At 36.9% G+C, this 14,976-nt stretch overlaps 1 protein-coding gene and 4 non-coding genes across 13 annotated transcripts in view; all 5 read left to right on the plus strand.

Moving 5' to 3' along the window:
• The first annotated feature begins 646 nt into the window (after positions 1–646).
• trnae-cuc (transfer RNA glutamic acid (anticodon CUC)) lies at positions 647–718 on the plus strand. Its single transcript has one exon. It is a non-coding gene; the product is annotated as a tRNA-Glu (tRNA).
• Positions 719–1,129: 411 nt separating this feature from the next.
• trnae-cuc (transfer RNA glutamic acid (anticodon CUC)) lies at positions 1,130–1,201 on the plus strand. Its single transcript has one exon. It is a non-coding gene; the product is annotated as a tRNA-Glu (tRNA).
• A 4,969-nt stretch (positions 1,202–6,170) lies between these two features.
• On the plus strand, positions 6,171–6,242 carry trnae-cuc (transfer RNA glutamic acid (anticodon CUC)). The gene has a single exon. It is a non-coding gene; the product is annotated as a tRNA-Glu (tRNA).
• A 507-nt stretch (positions 6,243–6,749) lies between these two features.
• trnae-cuc (transfer RNA glutamic acid (anticodon CUC)) lies at positions 6,750–6,821 on the plus strand. The gene has a single exon. It is a non-coding gene; the product is annotated as a tRNA-Glu (tRNA).
• A 959-nt stretch (positions 6,822–7,780) lies between these two features.
• arhgef11 (Rho guanine nucleotide exchange factor (GEF) 11) overlaps positions 7,781–14,976 on the plus strand; it is a 29,070-nt gene continuing 21,874 nt past the window's right edge. For 4 of the 9 annotated variants that reach the window (XM_059505808.1, XM_059505814.1, XM_059505810.1 and 1 more), the window contains exons 1-14: positions 7,783–9,013; positions 10,662–10,694; positions 10,989–11,003; positions 11,448–11,539; positions 11,621–11,725; positions 11,817–11,866; positions 11,951–12,008; positions 12,089–12,279; positions 13,425–13,496; positions 13,576–13,683; positions 13,852–13,900; positions 14,003–14,040; positions 14,277–14,363; positions 14,445–14,513. In XM_059505808.1, the coding sequence (XP_059361791.1) occupies positions 8,979–9,013; positions 10,662–10,694; positions 10,989–11,003; positions 11,448–11,539; positions 11,621–11,725; positions 11,817–11,866; positions 11,951–12,008; positions 12,089–12,279; positions 13,425–13,496; positions 13,576–13,683; positions 13,852–13,900; positions 14,003–14,040; positions 14,277–14,363; positions 14,445–14,513 (1,002 nt within the window). In that variant the 5' untranslated portion in view covers positions 7,783–8,978. Of the gene's footprint in view, positions 9,014–10,661; positions 10,695–10,988; positions 11,004–11,447; positions 11,540–11,620; positions 11,726–11,816; positions 11,867–11,950; positions 12,009–12,088; positions 12,280–13,424; positions 13,497–13,575; positions 13,684–13,851; positions 13,901–14,002; positions 14,041–14,276; positions 14,364–14,444; positions 14,514–14,976 lie in introns of all 9 variants that reach the window. The other 5 variants (XM_059505816.1, XM_059505815.1, XM_059505809.1 and 2 more) reach the window with 4 other exon arrangements.

The raw sequence follows: 14,976 nt of genomic DNA on the forward strand, positions 1-14,976 counted from the left end.
CAATAAACCAATTTTTCTTAATTACTAAATCAAGACCAAAGCAAAGGCAGACCGAACCAACAGAAAATAAGAAATCAATCGAGACTTACTCTGTAATAATTTTTTCCCGCTTTATTCCAGTTGAATGTATGATAAAGGAGATTCGAGCCCCTCTTTGACTCACTTCAGTACTCCACACCCATGTACCCAAATTCACTGCCTTTCTTTCCTTCTCCATCTGACCTCTCCAAGCAGTCTAGAGAAGGGGGTGTAAGAATGTTAATGTGATCAAACTGTTTAAAATAGCTGGATTAAGATACATAACTTGAGATATGTTATGTTGAGATATGTATATGTTTCACAACCCCCCCCCCCCCCCCCCCCCCCAAAAAAAAAAAAAAGATTGATTGTTTCAACGGCTTACTAATGACATATCATTTGGATATTTTCATGACCGGGACGAAATTTGGGATAAAACCAGTTACGTAAGTAGCGTTAAATATTGAGGGCATGGAGCTAAACAATTTGGACAACAATAATAGGACTGTGCACTGACATATAACGAGAATAAAGGGGAGAACTCTCCATTTAGACAATCTAATGATATAAGAGTAGCCGAATCATGGTCACTGGTCGTCTATTCAGTTATGACACGTGCAGACAGCGCTCCCTGGTGGTCTAGTGGTTAGGATTCGGCGCTCTCACCGCCGCGGCCCGGGTTCGATTCCCGGTCAGGGAACAGTTGTTTTTTTTTTACAGTCGATAGAAAGCAAAATATCTGTTTCTTCTTGTCTTATGTATCAAGGGTTACTGAAATGGATTAGCGTGAATACATTGATTTGATTTGTCACTTTGCTAATTACGAACACACAGCACGACACAACATTTGGATATTTTCATGTCCAGGACGAAATTTGTGATTAAACCGGTTACGTAAATAACGTTACATATTGAGGGCATGGCGCTAAACAACTTGGACAACAATAATAGGACTGTGCACTGACATATAATGATAATAAAGGGGAGAATACTCCATTTAGACAATCTAATGAGTATCATAATCATGGTAGGATTTACACAATCAATTTCTTGCGCCTGTAAGTCAAGAGTGTCAGGTCATCTTGAGTTCTAGCGCACAATCACACAGCGCTCCCTGGTGGTCTAGTGGTTAGGATTCGGCGCTCTCACCGCCGCGGCCCGGGTTCGATTCCCGGTCAGGGAACAGTTGCTTTTTAGTCGCTGGAAAACAAAATATCTATTTCTTCTTGTCATATGTATCAAGGGTTACTGAAATGGATTCGCGTGAAATTGAATACATTGATTTTATTCGTCACTGTGATAATTACGAACACACAGCCAAAATAGAAGCAACATGTGTTAAATAGCTGGGCTAAGATATATAACATTTTTTTATGACTGCAGAAATATGTTATTTCTTTAGCCTATACTCATATTATCCTGACCGTAAAATGTTCACCCCCTACCCCCCAAAACAAAAAATAATAATTGATTGATTGTTTTAACGGCTTACTAATGACACATCATTTGGATATTTTCATGTCCTGGACGAAATAAGGGATTAAACCGGTTACATAAATAACGTTACATATTGAGGGCATAGAGCTAAACAACTTAATAAAGGGCAGAATACTCCATTTAGACAATCTAATGACATAAGAGTAGCCAAATCATGGTAAAAACAGGATGTATCCTGCGCCCGTAAGTCAAGTGTGACTGGTCATTTGTTCAGTTATGGCACGCGCACACAGCGCTCCCTGGTGGTCTAGTGGTTAGGATTCGGCGCTCTCACCGCCGGGGCCAGTCGCGGATAGGTGTAGAGCGCTGACTAGCCAATAGCAACGAAGGAAATTCCAGGGAGGCGGGACGAAAAAAATACACAGAATTAGAGGTTCGAATCCCGTCTCGGCCACAAATACCATAAAATGAGTTTGTATTCGTTTTTTCATCTAGATACACTTTAAGTGCGCTTAACATATAATAGACGAACTTTGTGAACAAAGATAAAAATAAATCTTGTAATAATTGTTCTTTTGTATGGTGTACAAAATGTGCAACGATCTTAAGAAACATATACATTATAATAGGGAATAGTTATTTTTAATATAGAAAAAATGTGAATAATTAAAAAGAACACTTTGATAATGTTTCAGGCCTTTATTTATAAAGATACGTCTATTTATATGTGTATAACTGTACAGAAAACCCATATATATGAAATATAACTAAAACTCACAAAAAAGTAAGTTTTTCATTTTATTTATAGTAAAGTAATATACTTATAAAAATTAAAAGAAAAAATAACAAAAATATATAATAATTAAATAAATATACATAAAATAATCATAGGTTATTAAACAACAGCAACAGATATAATAAAAATTAAGATGTGGAGAACAGAAAAAACAATACAAATATGTTTTATATTAAATAATTATGTATGTTTAATGGTAACAGTTATTAACATTCAGTGTTTACATATCTGAGCAAGTAAATAAAATGTAATATCAATTTAAAAGAAAATCAACAAAATGTATACATTTTTTAATCAATAAAACTTAACACACAGTTCAATACAGTTCAAACAAGGCCACATACTTACAGTATTTTAATTAACAAATTGAAATACATGAAAATATTTAAATGTATAGATTCAACAACAACAACAATAATAAAATCTAAAGTTGTGGAGAACACAGAAAAAAAATATATTACACTACCACTTAAATGTTTTTGAACAGTAAGATTTTTAATTCTCACCAAGCCTGCCTTTATTTGGTCCAAAATACAGTAAAAGCAATTATATTGTTGAAATATTTTTACTATTTAAAATAACTGCTTTCAATTTGAACATATAGTAAAATGTATTTTATTTCTGTGATGAGCCGCTGTATTTTCAGCATCATTTCTCCAGTCTTCAGTGTCACATGATCTTCAGAAATCAGAATAATCTGATGATTTACTGATCAAGAAAAAATATTATTATTATCAATATTTTAAACCCCCCAGGGATTCTTTAAATAGAAAGATCCAAAGATCTGCATTTATTTGAAATAAAAAGCTTTCTTAACAATATAGATTGTACCATTATTTTGGGGGGAAAGAAATGACAGAAATTAATGCCTTTTTTTTTAGCAAGGATGATTTAAATTGATTAAAAGTGATGATAAAGATGAAAAATGTTGATGATGAAAATGTAAAAAAAAAAAAATATATATATATATATATATATATATATATATATATATATTTCAGATAAATGCTGTTCTTCTGAACTTTCTATTCATATAAGAAACTGAAAAGATTGTACTCGGCTGTTTTCAACATAACATAACAACAACAGTAATAATAATAATAATAAATTTTTCTTGAGCAGTAAATCATCATATTATTCTGATTTCTGAAGATCGTGTGACACTGAAGACTGGAGGAATGATGCTGAAAATACAGCGGAGCATCACAGAAATACATTACAGTATATATTCAGATATATAGCCTTCCTGATAATGTTCGGGGTTCAGACACACTCTCTCTGTTTAAATCTAGATTAAAAACGCATCTCTTTCGCCAAGCATTCGAATAATGCATCTCTTAAATTGTGAGTGTAGTTGTATCTGATCAAATGTGCATTCTTATTCTTTAGCTTGTGTTAAACTAATTTTACTTTGTTGGAACAGCAGCTATGCTAATGATGTCTCTATATGTGTCTCTGTTTCTGCTGGGATCTTCATCCCGTGGTAACTAGGATTTACACAAGCTCCAGTCTGGATCCAGAACACCTGAGAAGAGATGATGCTGACCCTCAGAGGACCTCAGATGATGCTAACCCTGAATCAACAAACAGAACTAACAAATATTGCTACAAGTGTGACTGCATCATATAATAATTATTAATTATAAATAAAATTAATAATGTTCATCGTCTGGCTGACTACGTCTTGTATGAATTTTTCTACAAATCCTGTCGAACGTGCACAAACTGACAGTCACCACTTATAAGCTACTACTAAATATTGTAGAAACATAATTTTCTGTAAAGTTGCTTTGTAACAATTTGTATTGTAAAAAGCGCTATACAAATAAACTTGAATTGAATTGAAATAGAAAGCAGCTGATTTAAAATAGTAAGAATATTTAAAATGCTACAGTTTTTGCTGTACTTTGGATAAAATAAAGGCAGGCTTGGTGAGCAGAAGAAATTCTCAAAAAACATTAAAAATCTTACTGCTGAAAAACATTTGACTGGTAAGATTATTTTAAATAAAATATTTATTTACGGAGTTTAATAATAGCCGTTACTAACATTTAGTGTTTACAAAACTGAGCAAGATAAAATAAAGCAAGTCAATACAATTAATTAACACACTAAAGTACAGTGTAAACAAGGCCAATACTTCTGATGTTTTATTTAACAAATGGAAATCAATTAAATAATTTAAAATTGTAGATTAAACAACAACAGCTACAATAATATTAATAATAATACAATTTGTGGAAGACACAGAAAAAAAAACAAGCCTTCAACCTGTTTAAGAAGATCCTTGCTCCTATGTTGCGTTGCCAAGAGATGTTCAAGAGAGGCAGTTCTCAACAGATCTGTCCATCTATGGTCCAACACGAAGACCAGCCGTTCTGAGGGGTCCAGTGTGAGCTGAACGAGGGACGCAGTTATGGCAGATGGTGTGGTGTTCTACAGAAGATTAACAGCATTACTTTATTAAAATATTTGTCTTGGTGTTGTGTGCACATATGAGACAGACAGTTTACACACATAAGTGCCTGTATGAATTATTTATTTACCTGCATCCGGAAGAAACCCTTCCCTTCAGTGTCTGGTGTGATGTTATGGTGGAGTGAGACGGGTGGATGGGTCTTGACACAGCATGCATCATCTTAACATTCCTGAAATATAGATTCAAATTAAATATATCAAATGTATTTTATAATTCATTATATATATATATATATATATATGTATGTGTGTGTGTGTGTCTTTATTTTTACAATTTCTTTTTTATATTTGAATATATTTTCTAATCATTGTAATTTATTCCTGTTATGAAAAGCTGAATTTTCTGAATTATTACTCCAGTCTTCAGCATCACGTCAACCTTCCGAAAATAATGTGCTTTCATCATTGTAGTGACAATGATAATATCAACATTGATTACAATAAGAAATGTTTTGTGAGCAAATAATCATATAAATAATGATTTCTGGATCATATGACACACTGAAGAATATATATATAGGAAATAGTTATTTTGAAATTGTACCACAAAGTACATGTTGACAATTATATATATCTATATATATTTATATATTTGCACTAAAGTCTTGAAAATCACATAACATTCAAAACAGTTGCTATAATTAATCACATAAGTATGATTATATGATAATATAATAAGTAATTAATTTTGGTTTAGTTTTTTTAAAAGAAACACAGAATTCACTTTACCTGCTTGTTGGGAGTTTGGCAGCGTATGTTGTTCAAACAAAACAATTTCGTGAAGAAATCTCCGATCGTAAAACGCGTCTCCTCTCCTTCAGAGCGAATGATTGACAGATGAGTATCTGCTGTTTGAATTCCCCGCCACGGAAGAAGCGAAACAGCGCCAGGAAATCTACGTGTGGCCACAAATATATTGCATCCGTAGTGTTAAGCACTACCATAGAGAATGAATGGGAAAAGTTAAGAGACTATTAACTATTTTCGGCTCCCGCGCCGCCGCGGCCCGGGTTCGATTCCCGGTCAGGGAACAGTTGTTGTTTTTTACAGTCGATAGAAAGCAAAATATCTGTTTCTTCTTGTCTTATGTATCAAGGGTTACTGAAATGGATTAGCATGAATACATTGATTTGATTTGTCACTTTGCTATTTACGAACACACAGCACGACACAACATTTGGATATTTTCATGTCCAGGACGAAATTTGTGATTAAACCGGTTACGTAAATAACGTTACATATTGAGGGCATGGAGCTAAACAACTTGGACAACAATAATAGGACTGTGCACTGACATATAATGAGAATAAAGGGAAGAATACTCCATTTAGACAATCTAATGAGTATCATAATCATAGTAGGATTTACACAATCAATTTCTTGCGCCTGTAAGTCAAGAGTGTCAGGTCATGTTGAGTTCTAGCGCACAATCACACAGCGCTCCCTGGTGGTCTAGTGGTTAGGATTCGGCGCTCTCACCGCCGCGGCCCGGGTTCGATTCCCGGTCAGGGAACAGTTGCTTTTTAGTCGCTGGAAAACAAAATATCTATTTCTTCTTGTCATATGTATCAAGGGTTACTGAAATGGATTCGCGTGAAATTGAATACATTGATTTTATTCGTCACTGTGATAATTACGAACACACAGCCAAAATAGAAGCAACATGTGTTAAATAGCTGGGCTAAGATATATAACATTTTTTTATGACTGCAGAAATATGTTATTTCTTTAGCCTATACTCATATTATCCTGACCGTAAAATGTTCACCCCCTACCCTCCAAAACAAAAAATAATAATTGATTGATTGTTTTAACGGCTTACTAATGACACATCATTTGGATATTTTCATGTCCTGGACGAAATAAGGGATTAAACCGGTTACGTAAATAACGTTACATATTGAGGGCATAGAGCTAAACAACTTAATAAAGGGCAGAATACTCCATTTAGACAATCTAATGACATAAGAGTAGCCAAATCATGGTACATTTGTTCAGTTATGGCACGCGCACACAGCGCTCCCTGGTGGTCTAGTGGTTAGGATTCGGCGCTCTCACCGCCGCGGCCCGGGTTCGATTCCCGGTCAGGGAACATTAGCCTTTTACAGTCGATAGAACACTAAATATCTATTTCTTCTTGTCTTATGTTACATTAGCGTGAAATTGAATACATTGATTTGATTGGTCACTGTGAGATTTACGAACACACATTCAAAATAGAAGCTAAATGTGTTTACTGAAAAATACAAACAGTCAGAATTTGTATTATTTCTTTTTACCATGTACAACTACTACAAATGTATGCATATAGCAAGAGGAGTTACCAAAAAGGAACGAAAAACAAATACAATACAGTAAAATAGGTAAATTTAGAATTTACGAGTTGTGTTCTTTAGTATCACTGAGAGATAATATTGTTTTTGTCCATATTTTTAATTAGATGATTCTCTGATTTCATGTTTAAATTTAGTTTCACTGAGAGATAATATTGTTTTTGTCCATATTTTTAATTAGATGATTCTCTGATTTCATGTTTAAATTTAGTTGGTAATTTTATGCTTTTGTCATTATTGTTTTTAGTTTTAGTAGTTTTTAATTATGTTTAGAACTAAATTAAAATTAAAATTGTAGAATTGAAAAACTAATAATTAATTAAATCATACAAATGTTAACATCTTAAAAAACGCTTAAAAATTATATATATATATATATATATATATATATATATATATATATATATATATATATATATATATATATATATAATTAATAACCTATCTTAATTTAATTAATAACCTATCTTACAATCTCAGAGTTATCAAGTAAATAAATTAGTTGGAAATGCATTACATGTAAATAAATGATAATATTAATTTATGCATGATAAAAAATGTCAAAAGTCTACCAAAGACAGTGTATGTACGTCTGCGAGACGTAATTTTCACAATCTGACGTAATACATATCAGATGTAATCAGTCATTGATCTAAAAACCTGATTCTCCTTGTTCATCCAGTTTGACCTGTGCACGAGGTTTACACGCAGTAGCACAATCCAACCGATTGAGGACGAGCGCGAGTCTGTTTGCCTTCCCAGTCGAACATAAACCCGGGATGATGGTGTTATTCCGGAATGGCGAACGCTCGCGCGTTGGGATTACACCACCAATAAAGACCATCAGAGCACACATTTTTGGGAAGCAGTGAGAGGACATCAACGCTAAGCGTGCATACACCGAGATACGGACGCGAGAGACGCGGATCCAAGAGCCTGCGGATCAAATGAATGTCTCTGGCCGCCAAACGAGCGTGTGCGAGTCGCCGAGACACGGACAATAATTGCGCCGCGAAAAGAGAACGTTCCGAGGCGGCTTTGTCGTGCCACGCGTGCAGAAGATCGCGAGCGGATCGAGCGGCTCGCCAGTGTTCTACCGCGCGCGCGTGAAGGTGAACGGCCGTCGGAGTCGCGCTCTGCGTGCGGCGCTTGTCCGGTACGCGGCGGCGGGGATGCGCGCCGTGCGGGCCTCGCGTGCACTGGACCGGCGGATTGTCTCGCTGAAAGCACGGGATCGTGTGTGTTTGCGCGTCGCACGGTATTGTTCAGTGAGTGCGTTGAGCGTCAGATGGTGCATGCATGCTGTCACTTCTGGGAACCTCGCTGCTGATTAATCATTTCTATGCACTTTATTTGCGTCCTATCACTGTGTGTTGAGTAGCTGCTCAGCCTTTGGATCTGCTCCTCTTGCATTGCACTGAACTCAGTAGCTCTAAAGTCCTCGCTAAAAACACAAGCAGCAACTGACTGTGAATCACCCCGAGTCCCAAAACACTGCAGTGAACCCCCAGGATCTCACTCGGACTGATCGAATGGTTTTAAAGCGATCCTAAAGTGGGACGATGACTCAGTCCGCAGGAATCTCTGTACTGAAGCTCCAGAGATTAAACAGAAGTGTGGTGTATTGATCCTGCATGCTCCCCTGAGAGAGTCTAGCTCTTATGAAGCTAACAAACACTACGAAGTGACCTTCACTCGGTGTATGTGCACATTTGGAGCTTGTTTATTAAATGGGACGATGCTGGTAAGGAGGATCACTGTGTTTCCCCGAAAGGAACTTTGACCCCTAAAGAACTGAAAGGACTAAACTCATCTCGAGAAGTGGGAAGAGGAAATAATACTCACTCCACACTAATGAAATGATCTCAGACTGACCGAGAAAACACTAGACTAGTAATCAGACAAACCTGACAGCCATGAGTGTTCGACAGCCGACCTCCACGCTGGATAGGTGAGGCTTTCTGACAATGACCTTTAGACCCACACCGATTCCCCGATAGAACAGAAACATCTCGGAGACGTCTATTTGACGTCTGCAAGACTTATTTTGTAGAGTGTTTGCTCATCTTCTATACGTCTACAGCACGTTTCCTATCAGATGTCAAATAGACGTTTATAAGATGTCTTTAAGATGTTTATGAGTTAGAATGCATGTAAAACTGACATCTTAAAGAGGTCTATCAGATGTTTGTACACCGCAGATCTTGCAGATGCGTGTGTGTGTATTTTCTCTGTGATACCTGACTTTAGTCTATTCCACAATGCAGAATCACTTAAAAACAACTGTTTTCAGTTACCATGCTTTATTTCCCACTAGCCACACAATTTATTTGTTTAGCTAGTGAAATTAGGACTGTAGTGAGTGTGTAGTATCCAGCTGATCACGTCACATCAACATGATGACGGCCCTCGCGAAAAATAATAGGCTACATCAGAAAAAAGTTCTTGGTAGAGCAGTGCCACATTCAACAATTTTAGCATGCATCCCAGTATAATAAAGGGAGAAATATTAAGATTTGAAACATTTTAAATAAGGAGAATTTTACCAAGTTTATGATTACGTTTGAGGATGGTTCTCGCAAAATTATATTTTTGTTTTTAAGATAAATGAAAACGTTTAATTTTTGAAAATGGAGGGAAAAAATTTAATTTATAGTGTTTTTATGCATGTGTAAATAACAAATCAAGCTGCAGTGCCAAACCAGACCACACGGGGGTGCCAACAGAGCACAATACTAGTCACCTTAACCTGACTATATATGGATCCATTCAGAATTATTAAAGTAAAAAACGAATAAAAAAGTAAATATAAACATTCAGAATTTGTTGAATGTGGTGACAGAACAAACGATATCGACTGATATGAGTTTTTCAGTGCCGATTATTACAGAACAAGTAGATTGATATTTCTGGTGTAAAAATATAATTAATATCAAAAGTTAGAGGAACAAATGCTCTGACAAACTTTTTTTAAAATCATATTATCAGCAAATCGATTTTGAAAATGACCGATAACCATAAAAAGCTTAATATCGGTGGCGATAATCGGTCGACCTCTGTTGAGAACGATTGAGAAAAAAGACACCAGATTTATCGGTAGACCTGATATTTGAGTATAAATGTGAGATTATCACAGTTATTGTGCCTCTAGACTATATTTCCCAGACTTTACTGTAGATTTTAGTCGATAGAAGAGGACACACTGGTAAAATCATTGTTTACAGTTAAAACACAGGCTAAATTCAAGGCTTTGTGGGCTTGCAAGGGTAACATTAAGTTCAGACGGTTACTGCCTCCTCAGATCACTGTCTCGTGTCCTCTGTCTAACAATACAGGTTTTTCCATTCGTCCAGTGTGCCTTCGTTTCCTCGTTGCTATTTTTACCGTCTCAGTGCATCAGTTTCTGTCCCAGCTGTGTGTTTGTGTTTAACTGATGAGTTGCTCTGGAGAAGATCACCCATCAGAAGATGCACTTCTTTAATGTCCACTTGTCTGTGTGTGTATTTCTGTTTTGTTCTGTCTCAAGATCTTTTGTTTCTCTTTCCCACTGACTTGTTTTTCCTGTGCATCCACTTCCTGTTTGTGTCATGTGACTGCAGGGCAGCCATTAAGAAACAAACACACCTGCCCAGGTATGACGAGTCAAAGTCAAACCCAACACAAGACATCTGTCAGTCATTAACACAGGTTTCCGCTTGAGTAGTGATGATGATGTTTAACTGTCAATCACACGAGCCTCTTCCACTATGTGCTTATTTGGGAGGAGTTACACGAGCTCTGAACTCTCTCACACGTCTTTCACTTTCTCACTCAGTTTTACAGTCCACCTCATGTTGAGTATTTGCTCTTTGTTTGTATTTCTCGCTCTCTTTCTTCCATCTGTCTCACTGTAATGTCTTCCTTCTCTCTTTCACGCTTCCTTTTAGTCCTTTTGCTGCTTGGTGAGTTTTACGGTTTATTTTCATGCTATAAATAGTGGCATACCGGGATGAAGTCTGTAGATTATGTATGTTTTTTTATTTATTTATTTTTTTTCCCAGTTGTGTAAAAGCAGTTTAAGTAATACTGTATGTGTAAAATGCATTTTTTTTGTCGCTCGATATTTGAGTTCCCTATTGAAAACACAATATTGGTCAACCACTGTTTTCTAATGCCAGCGCTGATGTGAAACTCTGGAACACGTCTGAAGTCTTTTACTTTTTGTTCAGTCTTCAGTCTGGTTAAATTCACCTACTTTCAGTTTTATTTTGCATCATGCATCAATTATGTTGCATGCATCCTTCCCTATTTTGTATTTTTTCTGGTTCTCTGTTCTTTTCTCCTGCTCTCTGGTGCCGTAGTTGTCCATTTCTCGTCTCATTGATTTTAATATGTCGTTGTCTCAGGTTGAGCAGTTTGACGTTGGGAGACTCGGAGCGCAGGTCTTCTCCCGGCCAGCAGAGGGAGACACTGTCTGATCTCCCCTCGGACAGCGCAGGTGAAGCACAGCTCTCGTATGCAAATGACCACGATCACATGACTTGATGTTATTGAAAGGTCCTCTGTTTTTGGTTCATAGGGACGGGTTTAGTCCAAAGATGTGTGGTTGTGCAGAGGGACAATCTGGGGTTTGGCTTCACCGTGTGTGGCGAGAGAATCAAACTAGTGCAGAATGTCCGGCCAGGTAATTAATACCTGTAATCAAGCCCGAGGGTAATGCACCTGTAAATGATAAACCACTTCCAGAATCAAACCTGCTGTCTTTGTCCTCGCAGGTGGAGCAGCGGTCAAGGCTGGAGTCCAGGAAGGAGACCGAATCATTAAGGTACGCTTTGCCATCGTAAAACAAAAGCGATTGTAATTGAATTAATAACTAATCTCATAATTGTCATCTCTGTTTGCGTTTCAGGTCAATGGTTCATTGGTTTCGTCGATGTCTCATCAGGAAGTGGTGAAAATGATCAAATGTGAGTCTGGCAGCTGTGTGTTTAGTTTGTTGTAGTTGTGAGGAGTGTCTTCACTGACGTTTGTTCTCGTCCTCGTACAGCTGGGACGTATGTGGCGTTGACTCTTCAGGGCCCGCCTCCTTCAGCCGCATCCATCCCGCTTCAGCCCCTCCCCACTGACCTCTTGCCCAATCACAGGACAGCTCCTGGCGACGCCCCGCCTCCTCCACAAACTCCACCCACAGGAAGCAGCACCCCGACTCAGAGAATCACAGGACCCAAACCCTTACAGGTGTGCCATGTTTTGAAGCTGTTATTGACTATATTATAGTTTAATAGGGGTCCAATCTGCCTTATGGAGTATTACCAGTGAGTATTAATAGACTCCAGAGCTGTCCTGTGAGTCATTTCACCAGCATTTCATCTTTACATGCGCACAGAAACTTAAAGATCTTCTACAACCCGCCAAAATAAAAGTTTGGTTTTACTTGAAGAAATTATGACAGAAATATATTGTTATTCTACAGCAGAATGTGTTTAAAGTAATAATACATTATTTTTGAAGAAGTATCACACACAATTGTTGTAGCTCTCTTTGCTAATTAAAGGATTGTTAAAATGTTATTTGATTTGAAGTTTTTATTCATTAACGCGCAGAATCCAGATAAAAATAAAACCGACAGCACAGGTTTTGAGAAATGATTGACACCTTTTATTATTAACTGTTTCACTACAGTTTTGATATATGATTAAATTGTTAGTAAAAAAAAAATAAACTGAATATAATTATTAAAACTGAATTTAATTAAACCTTTAATATAGATACCAAAAAATGAAAACAAAACAAAAAGAATAAAAATTAAAAATAAAAACTTAGTATTACATAGGAGTATAGAGTTTTTGTATTGTTCAAATGATTTTTATTTTTATTTTATATAAATTGAGTTGCATTAAACCATTAAAATATAATTTGTATTATTTTTAATATATTTATTTTAATATAATTTTATTATTAATTTCTATGAATTTAAACAGTAAGGCATTCATGTTGATTATTAAAATAATTAAAATGGAATCTAAAAATAAATAAAACAATCAACACAGATTTTGTCAGGGAAAACTATAATTAAAATATAAAAAAATAATAATTATAAAACATTTCATAGGGTACTACTATTGTTAATATTGTAATAAGTGGTTATATTGTCAAAGGTTTATATATTTAATTATCTACAGTTAAATAAAGGGGACGTAACTCACAGTTTCTGACAATCTGATGTAAATCTAGAGTTATACTCTTAACAGTGTAAATAAGTCAGAATGCATGACGGAAAACAGAGAATCTGTGAAATATAAAACAGTTTTTTAAAGAAATGAAATGGAGCAGGTCCCTGATAAGTGAAGTCCATCATTCAGATGTGTCTCTCCTGTTGTCAGGACCCTGAGGTGCAGAAACACGCCACAGAAATCCTGCGGAGGATGCTGGAGCAGGAGGAGGCAGAGCTGCAGGTATCAGTGATGCAGGACCAGCGCTTCTCAGGTGTGTTCAGACACTTCATTAATGATGTTCACCGCTCTCTCTGTGCAGAACCTCCTGGAGGAGCACTCCCGAAACCCCTCGTCTTCATTAGAGGAGCGGATAGAAAGAGCCAGACGAAGAGCCAGCCAAGTCCGAGTGAAGATCCGGCAGGATGTGGTACGAGTGCTGCTTCATACAATCTAACTCACTCACCCTCACATCGTCTAAGATGGAGAAATGGGGACCAGTAGTTGCATGTGTGTCCTTTCTGTGGTGCTTTTTGAGCTTCCTGATGTGATCAGGTACTCTTATAGTCGATCAGTTGAAATCTCTTCTCTGTTTCAGGACGGCACTCGATCAGAAGCGGTCGCTAGCTATCTCACAGCTGGAGAAGGTCACTATACCTTCATTAACTCGTGTCTGAAGAGCTGATGAGATCTTTATGATTCATCGGTGCTCGTGGTGTAATGCTGGTGTGATTTCTCTCTTTGAGCAGGTCGGTTATCGGTGGACTCCAGCGAAGGAGACGTCGAGGTGAGTTACGTTCATTACACCAAAATAAAAGTTGAGAAGGCAAGAACTGTTATAAATTTTCTTTAAATGTTAGTATTGTGATTGTACTGTTGTTCTGTAAAATAAGACAATAATAATAATTACAACCACTTTGTCGATGCATTTATTATAAAGTTCACACATAGTGTTCAAATCAGGATTTTTAAACAGTTTTGAAAGAAGTCTGATTTAACGGTCTCCTGTGTGTCTGTGTTCAGGCATGTGAGAGCCCCTTCTCGTCCCCCTCCATCTTCAGGAACCCTCTGCTCCGCTGGCAGGGGTCCGACACGCTCCCCTTGGACTCGGTAAGACCCTCAGAGGATCTCTGTAGCTCTCTCCTGTGCTCTGTGTTCAGCCTGAGGTCTGAGTGTCCTGTGTCCCGTCAGGGAGGGAAGAGCCAGATCATCGGCCCAGAGGAAGAGGAGGAGGAGGAGGATGGGTACTCCATCAATGAGGTCAGACCGTTCACATTTATCACTGTCTCTCAGAGCTAGTAATTAATTGAATGTAAAAAATTAAAATAAGGGATTTAAAATAGACACATTTGAATACGGTAAATAGTTCACCTGTATGCCGCCTTCAGAAGCATGCAGATGTGTTGTTAAATTATTAAAATAATTGTATAATATATAAATTATATATGTCAACGTTAACGCGTTAACGCATGCGATTAATTTTTGTCTGGTTTAACGTGTCAAAATATTTAACGCAATTAACGCAGCATCCGTATTTTCTGCCATCCGTTGGCTAGCTTTACATTATATGATCACGCTCTTATTCATTTAAATGCTTTTAAACATTTCAAGCGCGGCAAGACAAAAGAGAATGCGCTGTCTGTGAATGCCCTTATGTGACACACACACACAATGCATAGACAGGGCGCCAGAATCCAGTTCTCTTAAGCGCTTGAACTAACAA

This window comes from Carassius carassius, chromosome 2 (assembly GCF_963082965.1).
Source record: "Carassius carassius chromosome 2, fCarCar2.1, whole genome shotgun sequence".
NCBI classification, from domain to species: Eukaryota; Metazoa; Chordata; class Actinopteri; order Cypriniformes; family Cyprinidae; genus Carassius; species Carassius carassius.